Source organism: Cyphomyrmex costatus, unplaced genomic scaffold, assembly GCF_001594065.2.
Source record: "Cyphomyrmex costatus isolate MS0001 unplaced genomic scaffold, Ccosl1.0 scaffold106, whole genome shotgun sequence".
In the NCBI taxonomy this organism is placed as follows: Eukaryota; Metazoa; Arthropoda; class Insecta; order Hymenoptera; family Formicidae; genus Cyphomyrmex; species Cyphomyrmex costatus.
The window spans coordinates 583398-609768 of NW_017275019.1; the positions used below are offsets into that span (position 1 = coordinate 583398).

A 26371-nucleotide genomic window follows, 5' to 3' on the forward strand; every position below is an offset into this window, starting at 1 on the left:
GATACTACTCCTCTTACACTCGTACGCTCCTTTATATCAGAACGTACTCACAATTTAACAGCATAATATTCAACAGCGCTTGCGTCCATAGTGAACCCCAGGATGCCGTATATTATGACCGCATATGACGTATGCACGTTCATATACATATATGATCATAAATAATGAGATAATAATATAAATAATATAACATACAGACCGTATTAACTCCAAACTTTTTATACATAAAGTTAATATTATTACTGTAATTAATTCTGTGGAAATGAAAAATTTTTATTTCATTCTAATGCGTTTATTTATGACATTGTGTCAAATAGATTTTAAACTAATTTCGAAGATGTTTATTTTATTCTTTAAATTAAATTAGGCGTTTTTCTTACTTTAATCTTGTAATTATAATTGTAAGGTAATATTATATCATTTTTTATTGTAACGACAAATATATTTTGTTAGGCAAAAAGTAAGTATAACCATATCCATTGAAAGTGCATTATATTTTATAGCAGTAAATATTTCTTAAACAGATTTGTGTTAAAAGCTGCAGAAGTATCTTTACACACGAGCTTTAAACGAAGTCAAATTAGTCCACTTTGAATGTGAATTGTAGCGAGAACAATCACTGACAATACAGCGCGAACACTTAGCAAGAAGATATTCAAAGAATTAATGTCAATTTTAGTAGCTGCATTATTCTCACCTTAAACAATTCTAATTTTTTATTACAATTGCGTTTAACAACTTATGTACTATAAATAAAATTATATTATTTTATTTTAGATTATATATATATATGTATATGTGTGTGTTTTTTTTTGGTATTTTTAATTAAATAATGTTAAATTTTACAAACAAAAGTTCTACGAAATGAAATATTTAATAATAGATTATAGAATATTATTTTTATAATTGATTTTTGTACATAAATCTGTGAAACAGTTTCTTAGCTTTTCGTCAACACAACAATATTTCAAATTATTCGTCTTTCGAAACAGTTTGCAAATTTAAAAAAGCAAATAGACTTGTCGAGGCTGGATTTTGGATCTCTGGCAATGAAATTTTCGAACTTTCAATGAGATCTATTCGCTTCAACTTTAAGCTTATTTTTTGATAAGGATACATAATTCGTGATTTATTTGCTGTTTTCATTATACCCTCCGATATTGTGTAGGATACAAATTGATTTTTTGAGATCGTGATATGACTGATAGAAGTAGTCTGAAAGAAAAGAAAAAGACAGATTTTGATTTAAAAATATTGTTTAAGCCAGCAATTGTGTGTAAAACAATTGTTTGCACAGCAAATCAAATTAATATGACAATAATAATCGAGCATCTTTTGGATATATAGTAATACAATTGTTTCGATATTTAAGACATTCCTCAGTTTGAGAATAAATTATAAACCTTTATTGTTATTCCACAATATTAGCGTTCAATTGATATTCATCCTCTTTCATATTGTGAGTTTTTTGATACACCATGTTTATATTATATATATAATAGTGAAATTTTATACGTTACATTTCTAAATTTTTTTATATATAACAAACTTTTTGTTTAACGGCGAGATTAAATAATTAGTGTTCCAATATGGTTAAAAAAATGAATTATATATCAATGTAATCAAACTAATCAGTAAAATTATATAAAAATATTAATAAATTGGAACATTTTTATGAAAGAATCTTAAATCCATGGTATAACCCGTTTTTTATATTTTAACATATTTTGATAATGAAACAGAGCACAGAGCTCTAATAACAGACGATTCCCAAGGATAACTGAGATGACACTGATATTCCTCTTATATAAGGACACTTATATAAGGAAAGTTACAGTATATACAAAGTGTCCGCTACTGGTTATATTACGAAATTTGATATAATACAGCCATGTGCAAAAGTATTAGGCACTCATAATTTTCTTACATTTTACGAAAAATTAAAATCTCACGGATTTTCGACCACGCATTTTAAACTTTAAAGCGTAAAGATAGTGCTTTAAATGTACATTTGAATCTTTTGTATACGATATTCTGTTTCTGAGCTAAGTTATAATATATAAAAATAAAAAATGATATCTTTGCAATATTTTTGTTTTAATTTAAGGCATTAGGCTAATTCTACAATGTGCTTTTTGTTTCCTGTTTCTTGCTGTTTGTCTCTATTTGTCTCTTGCCTTTTTGATCAAGAAGACAAGAGACAAACAGAGACAAACAGCAAGAAACAGGAAACAATTAAAAAGCACAATGTAGAATTATGGCCTTACAGTTTAATGAAACATCAACAAACAAAATTTAATACGAAAATATTTGAAAATAGGCATCCTAAGCTTTAAACATTTTTCAAAAAAAATGTGTACGATAATTTTTCATAAAGATATCGAATTTTTTATCATATAAAATTTATTGTGTAAAAACTTACTCTTTTTCTGAAATGTTTTTTAATTTTGATCCATTTATATTAGATCCATCAAACCATTCTGTCATTACACAACATATTCTGGAGACAAATCACACTTTTAATTAGGAAAGGGTGAAAATATTAGACATTGAATATATAATAATTACAATAAAAGATTAATTAAAGTGATGATTTATATAAGAAAATGAGGCTAACTTGTAAAAAAGATATAGAATTTTTAGATGGATCTTATTTTGATATATTATTATGTTGATGTAAAAATAATGTCAATTTTTAATACTTTAAACTTTGGAGGCTTTATTCTATAATAAGAATTCGATCGGGTCATGTTGTATCATTTTAAAGCGCAGATTCCGCTTTGTTAAATGTGCTAGTATAATTTTGTTTTTAATATAATGTTAACTTCGTTTCAACCAATTATCATTATCATTAAGTATAAAAGAGAAGCGATTCCGAATATTTTGAATATAAACTCAAACTAAGTTTTAAAATACCAAAAATGGGTCGAAGAATTAATGAAACATTCGGCTAGGAAACTACGAACGAACGGACAGTATACTGATGGCTTCAAAAATTTCGTAACAGAGATGACAGTCTTGAAGATGAAAAGGGTTAGAGATGGTCTGCAGTCATTGACGATGACTTTGAAGATAATTATTGAAGCGAATCTATTAAAAATCACTCAAGAGATTGCACAGGAATTAATCAATTAACAATTTATGATCAATCAATAACTGTTTGTCATAATAATGGAATCAGAAAAGTAATAAATAGACATTATTTTTGCGTCAACCTAATACATGAAATTGCACAACATAAGCAATAGCAAACGCTTTGCAGCATATACTATAGCTTTTTTTATATAATAAGTATAAATATCAATGTCATCTCATTGTCAGTTATCCTTGGAAATTGCGTGTGTTATATTATTAGAGTTTTAATTCTGAAGTTTAGTACGATTTAACTTGGTTACTGGTGAGTTTTGTTGTTTTGTTCTAATGTTAAAATGTAAAGAACGTGTTTTACACCATGGTTTCTTATATAAGTTTCTTTCATATAAGAAATGTCACAATTTTATTTACTTCTTTTATTACGTATAGTTTTACTGATTAAAGAGAGTTTAATTACATTGATAATTCACTTTTCTGACCGCATTGGAACATTAATGATTTAACGAGAATATCGCCGTTAAACGAAGAGTTTATTACATAAAATTTAGAAATTTGACGTATGAAATTTTATTATTGGTGTATCAAGAAATTGTCTTACAATCTGAAAAAGGATGAATATCTGGATAATTGTTTGAAATCCAATATCATAGAATAACGATAAAGATATTTATAATTTATGTTAATCAAACTGAATATAAGGCTCTGTAAGCAGAAACTTTTTATTACTTATGTCTTATTAAATATAGAAACTATTGTATTATTTTAAATCCAAAAATTGCTGGATTATTGATCGTTATATTAATTTAATTTACTGTAAAAAAATTTTTATGTTCCAAGATAAGAAATTTATATATATACATATATAGTTTCAATACCTTTATATCAAGTTTTAAATATATTAATACTTGTTTTCATTAGAAAATTATTAAGAGTTTGTTATCTTTTTTGTTTATCAAAGTGAATATTTTTAAACAGTTTCTTTATCGTACCATGTCCATGTAAAGTTGCTTGTCACCGCGACTATAATCCTCATCATTTCCAAAGAAGTATATTATTCTTCGTGGGCATCTTTTCGGTTGTCTGTTTTTTTCTACCTGGAGCCTTTTTATGACTAAAGGACGCGCGAGTTCTACGCTCGACGGCATAAATCCGATCTCGAATTTCTCACTCTCCTCAATAGAATCATCGTCATTTTCCTGGGAATCCAGATTTTTACGAATGATCTTAACATCAACTTCGCAGTGACCCACTGTTGAATTTTCCATAATTGTAAATCTGTCGCGACGTTCCTGCATCTCGAAACCAACATTCAATTGGCTGACTATACTCTTGATCATGTCAAGCTTCCATCTAGGAATCGATCTGTGAACCACCAGATTTTCAATACCCTTCGAATTGAATCTGATTTCGAAGGGTTCATCGCCTACGAATTTATATCTCGTAGGCACAAAATCCTTCGCGTTCGAGCATCTATTGTCTTTCGGGTCGGGACGTTTGATGGAAGAGTTCTGGAAGTGGCAGCTAAGACTGTCGTCTCCCTTAGGTCGGCACTTGAGTTCGGTGGCAATCATAGCGCAGAAATTGTCATTCTCCTGAACAATGTTAGCCAGAGATGTGTTCACGAGAACGTCGTACGTGCATTCCGAAATGTAGCTCGCCCAATCGGTTTGTTCATATTGCCGATTGACAGTAACATTTGCAACTATATAATACGAAAAGATAGCTAGAGATGTAACATTACGCAAATGTTAAAGAAAAAATTGAAAATAATTGTTATTTATCAGATGAAAATATTTTGACAACTAAGCGAAATCGATATAAATAAAAATAATGTTGTAAAAATGTGATTGTGAGATACGAATTAAGTGGAAATATAAAGTTTGTATTAATAATTCCGACAAAACAAATTTTTAGAACGTACCTAGGAAAAATGGCAGAATCGTCACTAACATTGCTGATATCCTCACTTTGACTGATGCTTCTGCTTGTCATCTGTCTCCTCTTTATAGGAAAGATCTTAATGTCTTAATTTATAGTCATCGCCTTGAAAATAATTTCGTGGAGTATCATTTCCGCTTAAATTCTGCAGATATCTTCCGTATTGGATGCGATTAGAACATTGCCTTCGTACTTAGAATTGCTTTAGTAATGGCACGCATTGTAAGTTCGAGATTTAAATGTAATTGCTAAATTTATCTGCGTTTGTTAATCACTGTTCGTATATATCTTTATATATGCATAACTTATTACAGAAAATATATCTTTTTGTGATTTTGTTTTAATAAAAAACGTCCAAAATTATGTTACAATTAATTTATAATTATTGTAAAATTAAGTAAGTATAATTTATTAATATCTACTGATATATATTATATATATATATAATACAATAACAATTACAATTATAATTTGCGTTATAAAAAGTATTTTTAATTCTCTATTAAATATAAATAAATATAATTATTCTTTATATATAAGAAAAAATATATGATACGATATACGAAATTTTATTCAATTAACTTCTAAATAAAAAATTAAAAATAACATAGAAAATAGAATAAGCCAATAATGATAGCGAATAAAACGGCAAAAGACAATGTGATTGCTTTATATATTTTACAAGGAATTGTTTTAGACATTAAACAATTTGATTTGTATATATATAAATAACATTCAACAATATAAATTGTAATTTTTATAATTAAAAGTCTGATGAATTGGATATTGATTAAGAGCAAATTTTGATAAAAAATATACAAAAATAATCAACGTAAATTTAACTTTTATTTCTTGCCGTTCTTACAATATCATACAAGTAAATAAAGCTTCATTCTCATATGTGAAAATTCAATGCTTCTGCTACGATTGTTGTGTTATTAATTATTATGATTATATCATTTAATTTATAATTTTCCCAAATGTCATTCACACTCACAACGTAGGCAATGTTGCACGATTCCGTAACTACGCTTGAAATTTATATAATAGAAGGAAGAATCAATCAAATTGGTATAAGTCACTTTGCGACAAGTGAATTTCTCTTTTGCCTTTCATATCTTATATATATCAAACGTCTGTTTGTACACCACCAAACATAGCACTAAAACCATTTAATTATCTTCCTCAGACGAATCGTTGATTATCCACCTGCCTATGAAGACACTAGCGGGTTCAGCTTCTTTTACAGCTGGTGGTTCGCTTTTCGCAGCTTGAATCGTCTCGAGCCTGACCCTTACGTTTTCGTAAAGGGTTGTTATCACGGTCTCAGTTATTTTGCTCGTTGTTATCACGTTTGAAGTACCTGATATGAATTCTGTTGATGTTATAATGATATGACCATCCGATAAGCTCTAGTAATAAGAAGAAAAGAAGATGAATTTAATTAACGCAGCATTTAAGAGAGTAATATTATGTTAAATATTACTTTGTGTGTATGTATATATACATATATTGTTTTAATTAAACTAAAATTGAATTAAAATTTTCTATTAAGCTGGAATCAATTTAAAAAGTACTAAATAATTTATTAATGTTTATTTTATATTTATCATGTTAATATATCTGTCAGAATTAACAATCGTACAGTAATATTCATGTAAATTAACATGAAGGAATTTGCAAAGATCAATGTAAAAATAAATATACTTATAAGTGACAGAAGTGTGCTTACAATGTCAGACATAATGTCGCTCTCTTCTCTAAAGCTTTCAGCGTTGCCGAAGAAATATGGCACCTTATGCGAGCACATATGCAGATTCCGGATCTTCCGTATCTGCGCCAGTTTGCCATCTTTTAGGCCAAAGACTGGCTTGAGCGCGTAGCTGGGTTTCGTGTACAACGGACGTCCCACGAGCTTCTTATCGATCTTGAATGTCGTGTAACACTCGCCTTGGGTGAAATTCTCCATCGCGTCGAAGATAATGTCGTTTCCAACGCCATCAAGGGCGGCACCTACGCTTAGTTGGCCCACAATCATGCGGATCATGTCAAGCTCGCGTGGTTGGATGTTTTCATTCACCATCAGACTATCCAGCCCCCTCTTGTTGAACTTGATCTCGAACTGATCCTCATTGATCTCGTAAGCCGGCTGCCGGTTCACCAAGCCGGCTGGTACTACTGATTCCGATGGGTCCAGACTATCCACAACGAAGCTATTTGCCTTGGAGTCTTCGAAGTGACAGCTCAACAAGTGATTGCCTTTTGGTTGGCAGATCAGCTTTGATACCAAGTTCAGCCGTACGCTGCCATATATACCTTCCTCTGGAATCGCCGTGCAATTCACCTGGACCTGGAACGTGTATTCCGGCCCATGTTCCCATGGCTCATCCACAGTGAGATGCGCGGCTGAGGAAAAAAGGTCATTACATTATTGCGCACACTAGACAAGTTATGGCAGCTGATAATAGGCGACGTATTATTCGACCGCCAGATTGAATGGGCCGGTTAAGCTTGAATGAACCTAGATTAAGGCAGTGATGACGTCAAGCAGACCGATGTCTATGGTTAAATATCTCGATTACCTAGCGTTTTTCGTATTTCCGAATAGTTCGGTAACGCGATTCGTCGTTCGATTTGCGACACGCCGACTTGGACACATATCATTCTAGCTATCAGTATTTACAAATACGACGCCCTTCGGCAAAATAAAATTTAATCACATAGTATTGAAAACAATAGATGCGATTCAAGTTGAATCAATTTTGACTCGCTACGTGTCACGATAATTATTCCGAATTCTCACCTAAAAAGAACGGTATCACTACCACGTTCATGGTGACACCGTGCTACGTTGATCTACTTTAATGGAGTTACTGATGTTCGAGCTGCTCTTATACGAGCGGCTAAACTGCACTACTGACCTCTTCTTACGATTAGCGAGCTCCAATTTATCCAAACCCGTTCTCTGTTTGTCACGGGAAAATAAAGCGTCTGCGTTAGAATAACAAATTAAAGATCGAACAATGACTCAATAGCAATTCAAATAAGAAATATATAATGAAAAGATTGCGTTTTGCAGATTTAGCTATTTATCAACGTAATTGAATAAACACTATTTTCGAGCTCATACATCTACCGGGTGTTTCAAACCACATGTACTTCCTATTTAAAAATGAGGAAAGTGATTATTTTAAAAAATGTTTCAGACAAAAGTTGTTGACGATTAAGAATGCATTACAAGGACGCGATTAACCTTGGGTGACGTCGTTAAAGTCATGTTAATCGACTCGAATTTTTTAAATAAAAACTTATATATATATTTTTTTATATATAAATTTTTTATATAATTATATATATTTTTATTGTATATTCTTATAGCTGAAGGTCAAGATATTTTCGAAATACTGTTCATAAAAACCTTTTTTAATTGAGATATTCATAAATTATGAGACTTCAAAGCTTCAGTACCGTCGGCGTTAGTATTACTTAAAATGTGCTACGTGAAGGTTGCACAATTGGATTTACGCCTCACTTTAATCAAGCACCCCAAAGAAGTGTAAATGAGTTCCCATTTAAAAAAGTCAACTCGACCTTGACATGACTTTAACGATGCCACCTAAGGTCAATCGCATATGTCCTTGTAATGCATTTCTTGATCTCTAACAACTTTTCTCTGAAACATTTTTCAAAATAACCACTTCCCTCATTTTTAAATAAAGTACACGTATGGTCTGAAATATCCGATATATGTAGACATAAGAAAAGTCTTTATATATATAATTATATACATATTGTATGTATACTACTTTAATTTGTATAAGCTGGGGACACATTTACTCAGACACCACAGAATATTTATGATAAATATGTATTACTATTTATCTTTTAAATGTTATATAAATGTTTTATACGTGTTTTATATAAAACTTTATTTGAAATATTATTAAAATACATATTAAATATTTTATGAAATATAATTATAAAGCGGAATGACATAAACTTCATAAAGTAAAAACATAAATCTACTTTTAATGTAATTACATCTGGGAAAATTTCGCTATTTATATAATTAATCCATATTTTGGGACACTTTTCAGTAAAATTTTATTTTAATTTCAGCGATTTTTAGTTGAAAAATTCATTTTCAGCAAAATTTTAAAGAAATTTCAGTAAAAATTGCAGAGAAATTTCAAAGAAATTTTAATTAAATTTATGTATGTTAGTTGAAAAATTCACTTTCAATGAAATTTCAGCAAATTTTCAACAATTCCGTTAAAATATCCTAAAATACGAAATAATTTCAGCAAAATTTTTTCATATTTTAGGACATTTCAACAGAATTGTTGAGATTGTTTTTCGAAATATTGCGTTTAAACAAAATAGAATCTAATTAATATCAAGATAATAATTTTTTCATAAAAAAAACTCTTACTTATTTTTTATTTCGTTCTGACTAGAAAAAAATAAAATATTGTAACGTAAAAATTTTATGTTAAAAAATAGTTTTTAGTGTCTAGAAAAAGTGTATAAAATTGCAAGTCGATTAGTCGAGCCATTTTCAAGATACAGTCACGCGTTTTAAAAACCACAGCATTCGTTTCGAAAAAAAAACGGATTCAAAGGTTCACTTTGCACTACGAGAACAGTTGTACACACACTGGAAGTTTTACACGCACTATAAATTGTTTATTCCAGAACCGTACAGAGCAAATCCTGCTGAAGTGATTGCTTCAAAAAAGTCGCTTTGACTGCTCAGCGCACGCATGCATCTCCGCTTGAAGTACGCGATCTTCATCTACTGCAGCGACCTATCCGCACTCGCATTGCTTGAAGGATTTGCGAATAGCATCGCAGATAAAACGGTAATGTGTCTCAACAAAAAAAAAAACAAGAAAATTAATTTCTTATATTGATGAGAATAAGCCATTTAAGGTCAAGCTGGATATTGAATGCTTCTTTTATAATTTTCGTGTGAATTTATATACTACGTATGTAGATCCTAAATGCGCGCCAAAATTTTTTCAGACTTCAACGCAAACTAATGAACTACCGCAGTACTGTCGCAAATTAAATTAACAATTTTTAATGCTCGTTGCATCTTGAATCTTAATAATACGTTGAATGACATTATCTGTAAATAATTTAAATATATTGCGAAAAATATTACCTCGACCGGGAATCAAACCCGGATCGCTTGCTTTACGCGCAAGTGTCCTAACCAATTAGACTACAAATTAATTTTTTACTATTAACTATTTAAATTAATTTTTCTTAGCTAATATCTAATAAAGAGAAAGTGAAACGTTAGAAAAAACTTCTTACCACAAATTGAGTGTTTTACTATATTATGAATTAAGAAACAATCTTCATGTATAGCTTCGACAAAAGTACGCTTATAATAAATACTACAAGTATACGTTAGAGGAAAAGATGGTGCGCTAAGATTTCCCGAGTTAGATTTTAATCTGCCCTTCGTGAATGATCGCTGACACTGACAATAGGCAGTGATGAGTCTTAATCAAATAATCGAGTAGACTTAACTGACCTAGGAGAAACGGCATTATGAACGAAATTTATCGCGGCAATCTCTACTGTCGGTGAACAAAACTGGTTTTTTCTCCCCCGAAGAAATCTCATTTATATTATATATACAGTGTCAAGTATAAATATTATTATATAATAGAAGCAAGTGTTAAAATATACGTCTATATAACGCATTGTGATGCATCGTGCATCATTATCGTTATCAGATAACAAGAAGCGATAATTAATGACCGTTTCTACCAAGGTAGTTTAATTTTGATCTCGGTTCAACTAGTTCTTTATTTTTTTTGGAATTCTAAAAATTAAAAAAAAATGAAGAATAGTTGAACCGAGATTAAAGTTACATTGGTAGAAACGGATATAAATGGAATAGCATTTTGTTTGCAGCTATAAATTTCTTTCGTCGTTTTGTTGAACGATTTGGTTACCGTATCATCAATAGAATTAAAGCTTAATAAACGTGTTTTATTTATGTGCTAAAAATGGTATAAAGAATAAAATCATTTAGAATGCGTGTGTGAATAAGTAATACATCAACAAAATTGAGATCGTAAACTCTTATTGTCGAAATGAAGTACGCGTGCCCCATAGCGTATGTCGTAAGACTCGATCCGTGTGGCCGCGTCATAATTGAGGCATAAAATATTTGAACGGCCGATACAACGGAGTGCGTTTATTGACCCAAGGTCATTGTAATGATTTCATAAGCGACGAAGTACGCTCGACATGCGCGGTCTATGGGCGATTTAGCAAAAGCAAACGTTGATATAGCAATCCTGTGCGCTAACATAGTTCTGAATGCAACGCATCTCTTTCTTCGCAAGTTCTTGAATTAAAAGTGTATCTCAACAAATTATTTGCAAAAACGTTATAATAAATCGAGCGGAAAGATACGAGCGTAAATTTAAGAAAAAATTTTCGCTATTAGAAAATTTAAACAAAAATGTATTTTGTGGAACAATCTTATGGCTAATACTCAAACATGGAGGCAGATCAAGTGACATAATTCTGCCATTAACACGTGGATAAGACAATTTGCGATTACAGTAGGTAAGATGACTGATAAAATGTGATATATATATGTTTATAGGTATATTAGTTAGCTGATATACATGTTAAGTTTAAATTAAACTTTTTAGTTTAATGTCCTCCAAAATAGATTTTCTTATATTTTAGTAAATTTGCGATTCATTTTATATACTCTCTTTACTCATTTTATATATAATTATTATTATATATTATAAATCAAACGCAATTTAAATTAAATTGAGATAAATTTAAAATATAACTTAATTTTTTTAATTATTTGTATTATTATATAAGTATATACGTATAATTAATTTATGTAAGTATTACTTCTAAATAGCAAAATGTGGTTCAAGTTTGTAACAATTGTAATAATTTTTTTGTATTAATAACAAATATTACAACAAATAGAACTAATATGGCCATCTACTAGTTAACTCTGCAATTATAGAAGGATATATTTTTCCTCAGTCGGTAATTATGTTACCCTATTCTGTATGAATATGTATGGTATGTATATATGTATAATCATGTATATATATATATATATATACATACATGTATGTATATATATATATACGCATCATATATGGTATATATACATATATGTATAATCATATGCAAAATAGTATACACATGCATATAAAATACTCAATTAATGAGATTAAGAATGATTAAGGCCGGTATTCATAATCAGTTCTTAATATTCAAGACCGTCTTAAGTTCAGTTTTGAAGAGTTACGAACCAATTAGAGGGCTGCTTTAGCATCTTAAGACAATACTTAAGACAGTCTTGAAATAAGAACCGACTATGAATACCGGTCTAAGTATGATGGATGTACATAAATAACACACACATATATCTATGTGTATATTAGTATTTTTAAACGAACTATGTATAATACATATAAAAGTTGTGTTTCTAACATTCTATTTTTATTGGACTACACATTTTTATAGTTCATATATTTCACTTACTATTTTTATTACACTGTAAACTAAAGTATAAAAGATAATAACAAAATTTAAATGTTTGTATATAATAAATGCATGAAGTATTTAAAATGATTTAAGTTTCATATTACAAGATTCGGATTAATTATAAAGATACAAAACAAATAAATATTTTGTTTATTTATAGGATATCTAATTTTTACATCGCAATGTAAACTTTACACAAATACACAAATCATTTTAAATTCTTAAAGTATTTATTTTAAAAAATTAAGTTTTTTGTTATTATTTTATAATTTCAATCGATACATTTCTATGACAAATAAAAAATCCTGCTTTTTAATGAAATTTTTTTATTGTATGTTTAAATGCAATCTGAAATAATCTGTAAAATGCTTTCATAATTTTCTTGTCATTTTTAAATATATATAATACATCTTTAATTACTTTAATTACTTTAGTTGATTTAATGATTTAAATATGTATTGTGTATAATAATATACATCATAAATTAATGACTACATTGTTATAAGTTAAATATAATAATTATTTAAATCAATACGATAGATATAAATTATTCATTATATATGTAGATTCCGAATGTAAAAGATTATTAAAGGTTTAAAGAAACTTGATTAGAGATTAGGATAAACAAATAACTCTGAAATAATGACTCTTATGTAACATTATCACGATTAGTTTCGTACCATCCTGGCACACCAGGAAATCGAATTGTTGCATTATAACATACTTTCCTTCCTATTTCTGTATATTTATCGATTTAAGAATGGCGTATGTTTATTCTATCAAGTCTCTCAAAATAGTTATCTTCTAATCTTTTAAAAAACGGTTGTACATTACAAGAATCTTGAGATATATTTAAAATATAATCATTTAATAAATCTTTTTGAAACAGAAAGATGTTCAATTGAACAAAAACAATACTTTATATTCACGTGTACACACATACACGCACGCACGCACACAAAATTTGTTATAATATTAGGAAATATATTTACCTAAAATTATAGAAATTATAATTACATATCGTTTACATGAATGCTTCACATATATTCTGCAGGGCTGGCATGTACTTAAAATTCTTTTATTTGAAAACGGTATTTGTAAAACAATTATATCATGTATTCTGTATTTCAGGAGTCCATGAAAATATTCTGCATTTTATATTTTATGGAAATATACAATATAAAATTTTATATTTTGTTTTTCAGTATTAATAATAAAAGATTTAAAGTATTTTGTATTTTTTAAATACTAAAATTGACGATTAATGTTATTATTTAAATTATGAAATGCATAAAGCTTTCAACCTTTCAATTTTACAAAATACGTAATACTTTTATGTACACCGCTGAAATATAAAACATAAAATCTACTTTTATTGCAAAAACTATGCTTTAAACAAAAGTATTTTAAATATATCCAGCTCTGGATATATTCTTATAAATAAATTCAATCTTAATGTAAAAATGAATGAATTTTTATTATATCAGGTAATAGATTAGCATACTTAGCTATAAAGACATTACGCTTAAACTGGTTTCCAACACATCTCCTTATCGATGATTCTGCGCCGTATTTTTGTTCAGTAACAAAGGAAAATACATATCACATGAACAATTACTGTATTTTTATAATAAAATCTTCGTAATTCAAATTTTATATCATCACGATAATACGATAATGTATAATTTATTATCTAAGATTTTTAAATATAATCATTGTTTCCTATGTCACTAATTCGACTGTAACAAAGATCTATAATTATATATAATCTCTATAATTATATCTATACTTATAATTTATAAGATCCAAGCTCGACCGGTATTTTCCTTTTCGTTGTGTTTCTCACATATATGTACGATCCTATAAGATTGAATATTTAAATATTATAATTTATATATACGTATATATAGAAATAAAGTCAAATGATAACAATATTAATGATCAAATTTCATAAATGATATAATATATTGGCGAATTTCATAAATATATAAATACATATATTTATATTGTATATAAAGAGTTGATATGTACATGTATATACATTATTTATAATATATTATATATGTATCTATATATTATATAAAATTCACAGTTAATGTTTTTATTCTATAAATATATCAAAATTCGAGTGTCCATCCAGTTCGTGAATAAACGCGAGAATAGTTTTAACGAGAATATAACGTTATTCTCGCTTATTTTATATTTATTTGCATATCAAAGATCATCGTTTTTCATCACGCGGACAAGTAATTCTGTATCTGACGCGTAGTTATTCTAATGACGTAGGCGGTTCCGAACTTAATGCGGCGACTGCTTATGTTATAAACATACATGGCAAGTTTTTAGATGAGCCGAGATCGATTAATTTACCTCCATATCGATATGTATTTATTATATTATTAATAATGTTTTATAACGTAAATACATTTAAATATTCTTATGATTTCAAAAATTGACGCCAATTCTTTCGTCGGGCAGTTCTACCATTTGCACAATTCGATCCAACGACAATGTTTATGAAAATTGCGCTGCAAATTGGATTTTGCTTTATCATTTTTAACGGGAACTATGACTTTTCGTTAGCAATCCACGGTGAAATTTATCACGCTTGATGGTTCAAAGTTGTGGGAAAAACCCGGTTCTGCACCGTTTCCATAAGCCCGCAGCAGCAGCGGCCTTTAATCCCCACAATCTGATTCCGTCACGGCCAGGCGAGAAAGAACGGCCGTAAATATTTTGCTTCGGTTGTATTTCTGTTTCGCGTGACCGCGATTTGCGAGAACAGAAAATCGTAAAAGAGCTTTCGATTAAATGCACAAGCACGAAGGCAGTGTAATTCATAAAGAGGCACCGTATACCTCATCTAATCACTTCGGAGAAAATCTCATTTGGCATTTAGAATAATTCAAAGTATGACTGACGATACATATTCTTCCGACTCAATTTCAACGTCAATTTTCTATTGTATATGTATAAATATTTCCATTGTATAATACTAACATGTATTTTTGATATTACGAGATACTATCACATGTCTCGACAAATTAAAAGTTTTATTTAATTTTCTGTAATCTGCCTGCCGATTATTACAATCGAAAATTTCTCGTGTCTACTCTACTTAAGATATTTATCAAGACACATCCTGTGCAGAGTAGGGAAGATTACTGATCTGGTAATTCCGTCGGCACGCCAATGGCAAAACCGGAATTCCATCTGAACCAATTATTTGGTGTAAATGATGACTCTTTCACCAATAAGAAAGTACATTCCACCGCCACAGAAAGAAAAAAACAAAAGTTCCTCGTTTCCCCCGACTACCGCAGATAAAGAAATCACATCTTGACCATGAAAACCAAGCGGAGATAAAAATTAAAAGATAAGAGAAATACCACAGAAAAATGAATTCTAAGAAAATCTTCAGAGGAAAATGTACTAATTTTCCATCGTTTCAGTCGCTGAGGGTCGTACATTATTTACACGTCGTAATTACTGTCGCTCACGCGAAGTATCGATAGAAATTACAAATGAACTTAATTACATCATTTAAGATATACAGATAAACGTTGCAGATAAACTTGGAAAAATAATACATTTGTCAAACTACAAGTCTATATATTGAACATTTTATAACGTATGATTTATAATGAAAAACGTCATTAATATATCATTCTTGAAATTTTTGCAGCATTTCTTGATATTACTTTTATTTTCTCGTAATAATTGAGAATCTCAGTTAAAAGTAACGTATGAAAATTTAGCAGAGACGCGCCATAAATAAGAAGATAATTTTTATCTTCCTACTTTTTTTCATTACGCGCATGATAAAGATTGCCATGAACTGTTCGACCGATGCAATGATTTTTGCAATCTGCTTTTGCTTTCATATGTTATCTTTCAAACATTAACGAGAAATGATGGCGCGCTCCAGAAATACTAAAAACGCGTGCTACAAAAATCAATAATTTCTAAAGGTCTTCGTAAGATTACGGCACCGTTTGAGATATAATTTTTTAATGAATACTTTTCGTGAATAATCGCATCGACATCATTTTCCTATATATTGCTGCTTCCACAGGGAATTCATATACGGATAAACAACTCCTGTCTCTTTTCTCACGAACAATATTTACGGATTCGTGATGACGATAGTGTGGATTTATCAGCTTGATTAAATGCCTCAACATCTTGTTAAAACCGCAAAAACCACGATAAATATGGGCGTAAATGTAATGTGCTGGCGAAGCTGTAAAAGCATGAAATTCATTGGCGTTGCTGATGACATTGCAATTTCACGGTTTGCTATTCAGAAAATTAGATATAGTCATTCTCCAAGATTGTCATAATCTTTCAAATGCATACCTAAGAAATGAGTCTATCCGTTATTCGTCCTCAGTTATTATTGATCAATTAACTTGATATTACAAGAATAAAATCGTAATATCGTCGTTGAACTTTTGAATTGTCAAATACGTACGTTTATCATTTTCTGTACGAATGTTTGTCACTATCAACAACTAAATATATATAACTTTGCTAATATGTATACATATAATGTATTTCTTTTATTATCTATATATAAATCTAATTTATCTTTATTTACCATAAATTAAAAATTAGATTTAATTACCAATAATATAATTTTTATTAATAAGAATATAATTGAAAAATATTAATTAATGCTTTTACTTAATTATATGAATTTACGTATCAATTAATATAATGTAGAAGTTCTACATATTTTTTCTGCATTCAAATAATATTTAAGTCTTGTACAAATTTATATTTATACAGGGGATTCACTGGAATTTACGCACATGAATGAACCGAAATTAAAAAGGCGACTGACAACATAACTTTATCGTCGTGATAAATTGCATTTTCTTTGCAAAACTTGACTCGTAGACGCGCTTTCGGGGAATACTTTCTTATCTAGCAGCGATTTGTTATACATCACTTCGGGAAGACTTTTGCGTCCACTATCGCAAATCCGACAACCGGGGGAAGTTGCAGTCAAGTTTCCCACAGACGCATGACTCGTCGACTTCGTAGTGGGGATCACAGTAAAGCCGAGCGATTTATATAGAAGGATGCTTGCTGTACTAGCACTTCAGTTCCGAACGGTGAATCGCTAAATCTCCTGGTCCCGTTGGATACCGTTGGTGAAAAATCCTCGTGTATTTATTCAATTCAGTAAACGCCTCGAGATATTCTATAATCATGGTAAATAGATCTTACATGTCATTTATTGTATAGTGATTATTCTACCAATTTTGACATTTTGAGATAAATATTTTCATAAATGTTTATAAAAGGAGAGAAAAATGGGGACTTATTGTTTCTCGTTCAAAAGTTATATAAGCTATACTTATTACTAATATTAAAGCTAATTTAGAAGAGAGAACGTTTGACAATTTATATTTACTTCAGTCTGTAATATTTATAATAATTAGTTTATACATATCTTTACTTTACGATGAGTTTTATTTCAGTATCAATGTTAGCTAATGATAATATATAATCTTCCCAAATAACTCAAATTTGTTAAATGATAGAGAAACGAAATTCTTAACATTTTTGATAATGCACTATTCTTCATTCACTTAAATTGAAATTATTCTCCATTACAGTTGAAATATATTATACTCTTCACTACTGTGTTCTACATGGTACAGTCACAACGACCATGGCATGCTGGTACCGGTAATCGTCTGCCCCAGGTTCTACCTCAATATATTGACGAGCGAATAGCGGCGGAGCAAGCAGTTCAAGTAGCTCAAGCAGCTCAAGGAGGCCAAACAATCCCAGTGGGTCAAGGGACTCAGGGAATTCCAGTGGGCCAAGGGGCTCAGGGAATACCAGCGGGCCAAGGAGCTCAGGGAATTCCAGCGGGTCAAGGGACTCAGGGAATTCCAGTGGGTCAAGGGACTCAGGGAATTCCAGTAGGCCAAGGGACTCAGGGAATTCCAGTAGGCCAAGGGACTCAGGGAATCCCATTGGGCCAAGGAACTCAGGGAATCCCATTGGGCCAAGGGGCTCAGGGAATCTCAATAGGTCAAGGAGCTCAAGGAATTCCAGCAGGCCCAGGAGTTCAAGAAATTCCAGTGCGTCAAGGATCTCAAGGAATTCCAACGTATCAAGGAGCTCAAGGAGCTCAAGGGACTCAAATTGATATCGATAACACGCTTGGAAATCGAATAGGTGGTGGAGACGGTGGCTTTACAGCTTCACCGTCCCTGAGCACGACGATAAATCCAGCTGATTTACCAGTTGATGCTCATGGTGACATTGATTTGATAAATAGGATCAAGACCTGGCCGAGAGACAAGCAACCCTTTTGGTACATTAATTGGCAGGCGATTCAAGCCCATCGTGGTGACGTGAACAATACCGCCCAACCAGCCCAGACGCAACCGAATTCAAGATCGTTTTTCGCGGGTTAAGATATCGAATGAATTTGTAAATCGAACAATCAACAAGACTGTAAATTTAAGCATTTGCTTCTAACAATAGGATAAGGACTCATTCGTAGATATTTATATATACCGTTGACGACAGCGGTTATTCCTAGTCAAACCCGTCTCTTTGGTAAAATATACTGATTTCACATCTCGAAGAGTCGTCAATCAGGATTGTTACATCTCGATCCGGTTTCTCGAAGATAGAGGAATCGAAGGCGGTCGAAACAAATGTCATGTGACTGTGCGAATGTGCATGACTTGCTTTTGTAATAGAATTAAGGATCAAATTTTTATACGAAAAGACAGAAATGACGATATTATATAAAAATACAACTGCAAAATAAACTGTAATACTTCCGAAAAAATAATTGTAAGCTTTTATTTCAAAAAACGTTACTGCCTCAGACAGCACACAATATTTATAAAATATTTATAAAGTATTTGTAAATATTTATAAAACTTATTTTAAATATTTTGTAAATATTTTATCATAGATCACACAGATCATAAACATTTATTACAAATACTATGAAATATTTATTGAAATGTTCTAATAAATATTATGAAAATACTTTTAATGATCCAAGTAAAAAATACTTATTAAAAATATTTATCATAAATATTACATAAAATATTAACATTTTGAATAAAAACTTTATTAGCTAATAAATATACTTAACAATTCAAGGATGCGTCATTGCGATATCTTTACGTTATATGCTGTGGTTTTTTATAGTCAAAATTTCTGCTGAATCATAAACGTTTTCTATGTATAATCTCTCTCTATACAGTGCAATATAAATTACTATAACTTTTCATAAGTATAGGACTTTTAATTTTATAGAATTTTCGATATCTTCATTAATCCGATTTAAAATTTTTTTTTGGAATTTCTATACAAAAAAAGAGTGAAATTTCTGTTTCCAGAGTTTACATTCAGAGTTGTACAAAAAGTCGTATAACAATTACAATTACAATGTAATTCTTTTAATTCAATTAGTGATTACATTCGTAATTGTTGAAAACAATTCAATGAAGCAATTGCAAAAAGTAGATAATTGTGTATAAATTACAATTATTTAATTGTTAATTCATTAATTAATGCTTTATAGAATACTGTACGAATGTAAAAAGGGCATCTCATTGTTGTTATGTTCTCGTGTATATGGAAAACAATAAAATATACTATTTCATTACAATTTCGAAAAACATTAACACATACATGTACCTATATATGATTTGCACTATTTACAGTCTTATTAATCATTTTACAAAGAAAGTTTTCAGTATCGCGTGGTTTGCATTCAATACAGATTTATCAATGAAGTCATGTATGTGAATGACACCGGGGCAACGCGCGACACGATCCACCTGCCGCGGAGAACAGTCGGCGCAACGTCGTTTACGTCGTACGCGACTCGGACTCGTCACGATTGGCTGGTCGTTCTGCGCACGTTGTCGTGCTCACGAAGACTCGTGACGTCAGGGTACCCTCGGCCAATGCCGTCTCGCAGATTCGCGACGTTCGTCAGTATTTGTGGCGGTCGTGCGGCGAGTACGCGTGCGGTACCCCGAGAGTGTGTGCGTGCACTCGATGTGGGCTGACGAGAAGCCACGCGGAACGCGGTGGAAACGCGAGGACGACCTGGACGAGCCAGACGGAGCGGAGCGAGAGGCATCGCGAGCATCTTGGTCGCGCGTCGCGTCAGGCGCGATATGTTAGTCGAGATACACGTTTGAGAGGGGCACTTGGCCGCGCGCGCGATACGCGTACTTACAATTAAGTGGATTCGGTGGATCAGGGTTGGGAGAGGGCAGAGGGGGGAACTGTGGAAAAGAGAGACCGAGAGTGGTGGAGGAGGGGGAGACGCAAATGCGTCTGGCCGTGGCGCGACACACACGCGCCGCGACGGGAGCGACGGAGATCGCGGGGGTGAGGGAGAGTAGATATAGCGTGGAGTATAGTGTCGCGCCGCACCTGACAGTCCACGCGGCGGCCCGGCCCCCGAAAAACAATCTCGCCACGCTATATACACGCGAGGACCGCGCCGTGTTTCACTCGGAACGCGAGCGCCATTGGCAATGTCGGGAAGTGACAGCCCAACATTCTTTCACGGCCAGCCCTGGTCCAGCTGGATCGAAAGAATCGGACGGGACAAGCCGCTGAGTAAGTGCGCTCAATCTCTGTCCATCGCGACGCCGCAGCCGCACGCCCGCAGCCGCGACGGCGACGGGCGTCGGAGGCGCGCGTACCTAACCTCACTTCAACGCTCCTTTGTCCGCTCCGGTAGCGCTGACGGTAGCGCGACACGCGCGCGCGCCTCATCGCAGGGGGCAATGTCGAAGGGGGTGTTGTGTATCATCTATCAACACGGCACGGGGGTACGATAACACGCTGCGAAATTCTCGTGTACTCCCCGTGCGCCCCCGTCGCCATAAAAAGCTCTTTGCGAATGATTTTCAGGACTGACAATTATGTAATTCGATCGATATACACTGTCGACTGTACGCCGACAATTAAACGATCGGCAGATTTAAATCGATCGATGGTATATTTCTGAGAAACATTGTTATTTCGAAAGTAAGAGAGTGTCAATCACATATATATTTTCCTTCTCTAGATTTCATCCTATCTTGGATTTTGTACAACAGCTGTTATTATGCATGTATGCTAGATGTAAATAAAAAGAATAAAGTTGACTTATCCATAAAGTTCTGTGTTCTTTATTTCATGTTTATATTTAAAGGCTCAATTATACTCTTGCTGAGGAAATTTTTAATATTTCTATTAGAGAATATGGAGTAGAATCTCTTTTTTTTACTTTCTTCACATATGAGTTTAAATGTATAATGAATTTTTTTATATGAATAATATTTTAATATGTTTTTGAGTGTAGATGTAGCATTAATTTTTTAATATAAATAATATTTTGAACACATGTAGTATTGCTAAGCATAAATCTTTTATAGATATATTAATGATTTATTAATAAATGTACTATATGTATGGACATATACAGTTAAAATATTTCATGCTTTATTAAATAATATATAGAATAAAAATTATTGTTTCTTACTGAGATAAATATCTCATTGGTTGATATGTACATGATACTGTATGAATTACGTTCCATGTTTCAGGCGATGAAGAAACAGAAGTCCAGCGATCAAGCTCAGTCACACGTCTTTCTTCAGATGGTAATTACTAATTTTTTCAGTATATAAAAATAATAATGCATGTATATAGTTATATAAATTGTTCTACTTCTTTCTTTCTTTCTCTCTTACATGTTTACCATAGCATTAATTTGGTGAAACATTTTTCAGATATTGATTTGTATGGCTTTTGTCCAGAGAGGGATGATTTCTATGGAGTAGTATGTGAAATATGCAATTCCATAGTGAAACCGCAAGCTCTCATTCAACATATAGGTATATATTCATGTTTTATTGATTATTATATCGTAGTGTAATGAAATGTAATCAAATTGCCTTGTGTTAAAACAATCTATTGATATAAACAGAAATGTGGATTTACTAATAATAACTATAGGGCACGATATAATTAGAAATTTTAATTAATTATTAAATGCAGAAATAAACATAAAGCAAGTTGATTTCTGGTTTTATTATTTAGTTAATTCAAAATTATATTTGGAGGATTCAATAGCATATAATTCAAAACGCAAAATTTTTGTATTTTTAAAGAGTGAACTACTCATTAATTTATATACTTTAAAGTTTTATTTAATATATTTAAGTCAAAGTTATTGAATTTTAACTTAAAAAAAAAAAAATACGTTTATTATATATATTATATATTTATTATAAAAAATGTGTATACACAGTAATTCCATTCGCAGTTAAGATTTAGTTAAATTGTCAAAATATTTGCAACTCATTAGCATCTTGTGTATACGTGCATTGCAGGTATTAAACATGTAAACACATCTTCTATTTTATCACAGAGTGTCGCCATTCCGGCATGGCAAATTTTCCGCCACCCACGACCCCAGTCACAAAACCGTCCATAAAAACTCCCTTCTGCAAGGTCTCCAAACTGAAGAGAAGCACTCAACCATCAGTTCCTTCAGTTCCTTCTTCAATTCCCATTATCGGTAGCGCGAAGCTGAACCACACGACCGTCAAGCGTACTGCGGATCAGGCGAACTTGTCTGCAGGTAGCTCTCTGCCGATCTCCTCGTCACCACGATCGCCTCTTGAATCGATCACGGTACAAACTACCTCTTCTAACATAGCTGGTTCTTCGAATATTATCAGTGTATCTACAAGCAGCGGAGGAAGTCCGAGCAAAAGCCCTGGTCCCAGCAGTAACAGTAGTAGCAATCAGCCTCGTCGAAAGAGGCTTAAGACAGATCGGTCGTTGCTTAAAGACCGCGAGTATGATCCCGATCGGCACTGTGGTGTGTTGAACGAGGAGACTGGCAAGCCCTGCACCAGGTCGCTCACATGCAAAGCGCACACTGTCTCGCTGCGCCGAACGGTCGTCGGTCGCAGCAAAACCTTCGACAAACTCCTCGCGGAACATCGTGCCGCGAAGGAGCAGCCGAATAGCGGCGGTAGCCGGCAGACAACGAAGGTGACGGTCTCTGGAACCGTCACTGTATCCTCAGCCGTTACCGCCGCCGCCGCCGCCGCCGCTGCCGCCACCGCCGTATCCAACCTGAATAATCCTCTTGCTCCTAACACTCCAGTACCTATTGCCGACTCAGAAACGCCGAGCTCACCGCCTGTACTATCGTTACCGGACACATATCCACTGCCAAAGGTAAGCAAGCCACTGCTTTTTTGTATTCGTAATTTTCTATCTAAGATACTCATATAGGTATACGTCTCCTTTGTCTCCTTCTCCCCGATTTTCCTATTTCTGTACAATCCTCGGTGTGAATCTTCTTCATTTGCCACGCTATTGTTACTATTATGATTAGACTTTTGCGCGAACAATCTGGTATTAAAAAAGAAAACAAGATTGCTGGCGCAATGGTGAAATGAAAGTTTCAGTTTGGTTGTGTGTAGTTGAAATAAAATTGTACAAGTATTGTTCTTTTGTGTATACATATTATTTTTATAACTTTGCATTTGAGAAAAATACGGGAGATAAATATATATGGCTTTCGTACCTTTTGTCGAAATTATTGTGTACGTCTCGATAAGTTTGAAATATTATGTGCATGATGTTCTTATTTTTTTATTATGTTTTAAAAAGAACTTTCATTTCTCTCTGTATACTGTTATAAGTGTTAGTAATATTGAAAAGTTGGCTCGAAGAAGGTAATGCAGAAATATACTTTGTTTCCAAAATATAAATTTGTTTCCAGCTGTTTTTCAAATTTGATCAAGTTAAGCTTAAATGGCTGTGTATTCTAAAAATTTTAATAGTTCTCAGAAAATTGGAATCCGGACGAGTATCCGAGTCGAATAATATCAAAAAAAAACTTGGCAATTTTTACATATCTTTTACAGAAATAAATACCAAATCCAATATTTCCTATCACTATGTTTTTAAATTTAATTTAATGGGATAATATTATGTTTTATTGATAATTTTAATATTTATGAAGAACAAAGTTTATCTGAATATATACGTTTTTGTATTAGAAATGTGTTTCTCTTTATTATAAAATTTATTTTTAACAAATAAAAGAACAAAACTGTTTTAAAAATATGTAAACATATATAACAATATTTTTCATTTTCAATTTACCATATGCACATTTTTTTAAAATTTTGTTTGATAAAAAAAAATGTTATTAATTTTCGTAATTTTCTTTGATGTAAGAAATATTTTGTAATCAAAGTAGAAATAAAAAAAATATAGAATTATATGCGATTCTGCTGACAAACGTGGATCGATCGACCCAGTCAAGTCAGCGTCGGGATACAACCACAAGCTAGCGCGTATGAAGATAAACGCAGAGGGTGTCGGTTGATACTTGTTTTCTGTTTTTGTTATTGCAGGCTGTTGATTTGCTTTATCGGTGTCTGGCCCCGCATGGCTCCACTAAACCTGTAAGGCATGGTTTCTTTTAGACACTTAAATGCCACCTTTTCTTATGGGGCCTGTGATTCTTACTCTACGTATTGTCAATGTTTTTCTTTTTTAGACCAAACTCGAAGAGGACTTTGTCAATTCGGAGGAGCTGCGAAATCTGGAGTCTACGCTGGTGGTCAATTCTACCATCGCTGGCAGCAGTAGTAGTAACAGCAGCAGCGGTTCGTCACAACAACAACCAAGTTCGATGATGGCACCGATATCCGTACTGCTACCATCACTATCCCCATTACCGTGTACCAACAGTGAAGAGTCATCAGGAATAGCTACCCTGATACCAAGTACTACCACGACGCCCACAATGCCAGTCGTACCGGCACCACTGCCAACCACTTGCATACAACCACCCACTGTAGTCGCCACTGTGCTCGAAGGCGAGACTCCTGTGGACATCGATGCCGAGACCATATCCATGTACTCGCCCATTTACACCACCAAAGACACTAAATCTCAGCTACTAATGCAGATACAGTCACGGCCAAATAGTCATTCGTCACAGTCGCCAATGTCAGTCAGGAACTATCAGCAAATGCAAGTTTCCTTGCCGAGTCTGAATTTGTTCGAGCCGGTGGAGCAGCTGGAGCAACAGCATATCAGTCAAATCAACGGCAAGAGACTGAATCATGCGAGCTCGGTATCGCGGCAACAAAAAAGGCACAAGTCACAACATGAGCAATTGTGCCAATCGTCGCAAGATTTTTCAACGTCTGCGTCGATCCAGGTCGAAGCGACGACCACGTCGTCGCCATATCCTCACTTTGGCGACATCTCCTGGTCGAATTGCCATCCGGAACCATTGGCGGTTAGTCGGTGGCTCCGTATCTCTTCCAGCCGCAAACAATACAACTTCAATATTCACTGACATAAGACCCCACCCACTCCGGGCTGAGGACCGTGTGCCGCGGGCGTCGTTCGTCTACCTCTTTATCTTCATGCGACCCCCTTTTTCTTCACCGTCGCCCACGTCATCATCCTAGTCATCGTCGCTACACAGTCGATGTTACGTCCACAGCCCGTCGAGGGGGGAAGACTCTTATTTTCGTTATCACGATGTATCATTACTTTGCGCAATGAGATCAATTGCGATGTATCACTTTGGGCGACACTCCTGTCGAACCTGAAATGCGCGATGTGATCTTTCACTAATATCGTGCAGCATAGAATCTGTCAGACTCAGATCACGAATGCGCTGATTGCCGTGAAGCATCGAGGAAGAAATCTCGATTAATGGCCTACGGATAATCGCGTATGTGGACGT

General features: G+C 32.8%; 4 protein-coding genes across 4 annotated transcripts; 2 read left to right on the forward strand and 2 right to left on the reverse strand.

Annotated features, from left to right (window-relative positions):
• Positions 1 to 950: 950 nt before the first annotated feature.
• Positions 951 to 5060, reverse strand: LOC108775229 (vitellogenin-3). Its single transcript, XM_018541538.1, has 3 exons — positions 5015 to 5060; positions 4083 to 4795; positions 951 to 1215 (listed from the first exon to the last, which is right to left on the reverse strand). The coding sequence occupies exons 1-3, from the start codon at positions 5043 to 5045 to the stop codon at positions 973 to 975; spliced, it is 987 nt and encodes a 328-aa protein (XP_018397040.1). The 5' UTR covers positions 5046 to 5060; the 3' UTR covers positions 951 to 972.
• Positions 5061 to 5887: 827 nt separating this feature from the next.
• Positions 5888 to 8014, reverse strand: LOC108775134 (uncharacterized). The gene is made up of 3 exons (XM_018541421.1): positions 7835 to 8014; positions 6764 to 7437; positions 5888 to 6443 (listed from the first exon to the last, which is right to left on the reverse strand). The coding sequence occupies exons 1-3, from the start codon at positions 7863 to 7865 to the stop codon at positions 6204 to 6206; spliced, it is 945 nt and encodes a 314-aa protein (XP_018396923.1). The 5' UTR covers positions 7866 to 8014; the 3' UTR covers positions 5888 to 6203.
• A 9646-nt stretch (positions 8015 to 17660) lies between these two features.
• On the forward strand, positions 17661 to 19370 carry LOC108775179 (collagen alpha-2(I) chain). Its single transcript, XM_018541469.1, has 2 exons — positions 17661 to 17802; positions 18210 to 19370. The coding sequence occupies exons 1-2, from the start codon at positions 17800 to 17802 to the stop codon at positions 19020 to 19022; spliced, it is 816 nt and encodes a 271-aa protein (XP_018396971.1). The 5' UTR covers positions 17661 to 17799; the 3' UTR covers positions 19023 to 19370.
• A 1221-nt stretch (positions 19371 to 20591) lies between these two features.
• On the forward strand, positions 20592 to 26067 carry LOC108775188 (ataxin-7-like protein 1). Its single transcript, XM_018541482.1, has 6 exons — positions 20592 to 21207; positions 22182 to 22238; positions 22368 to 22472; positions 23009 to 23829; positions 25020 to 25070; positions 25166 to 26067. Exons 1-6 carry the CDS (start codon positions 21123 to 21125, stop codon positions 25973 to 25975), a joined length of 1929 nt encoding a protein of 642 aa, XP_018396984.1. The 5' UTR covers positions 20592 to 21122; the 3' UTR covers positions 25976 to 26067.
• Positions 26068 to 26371: the final 304 nt, after the last annotated feature.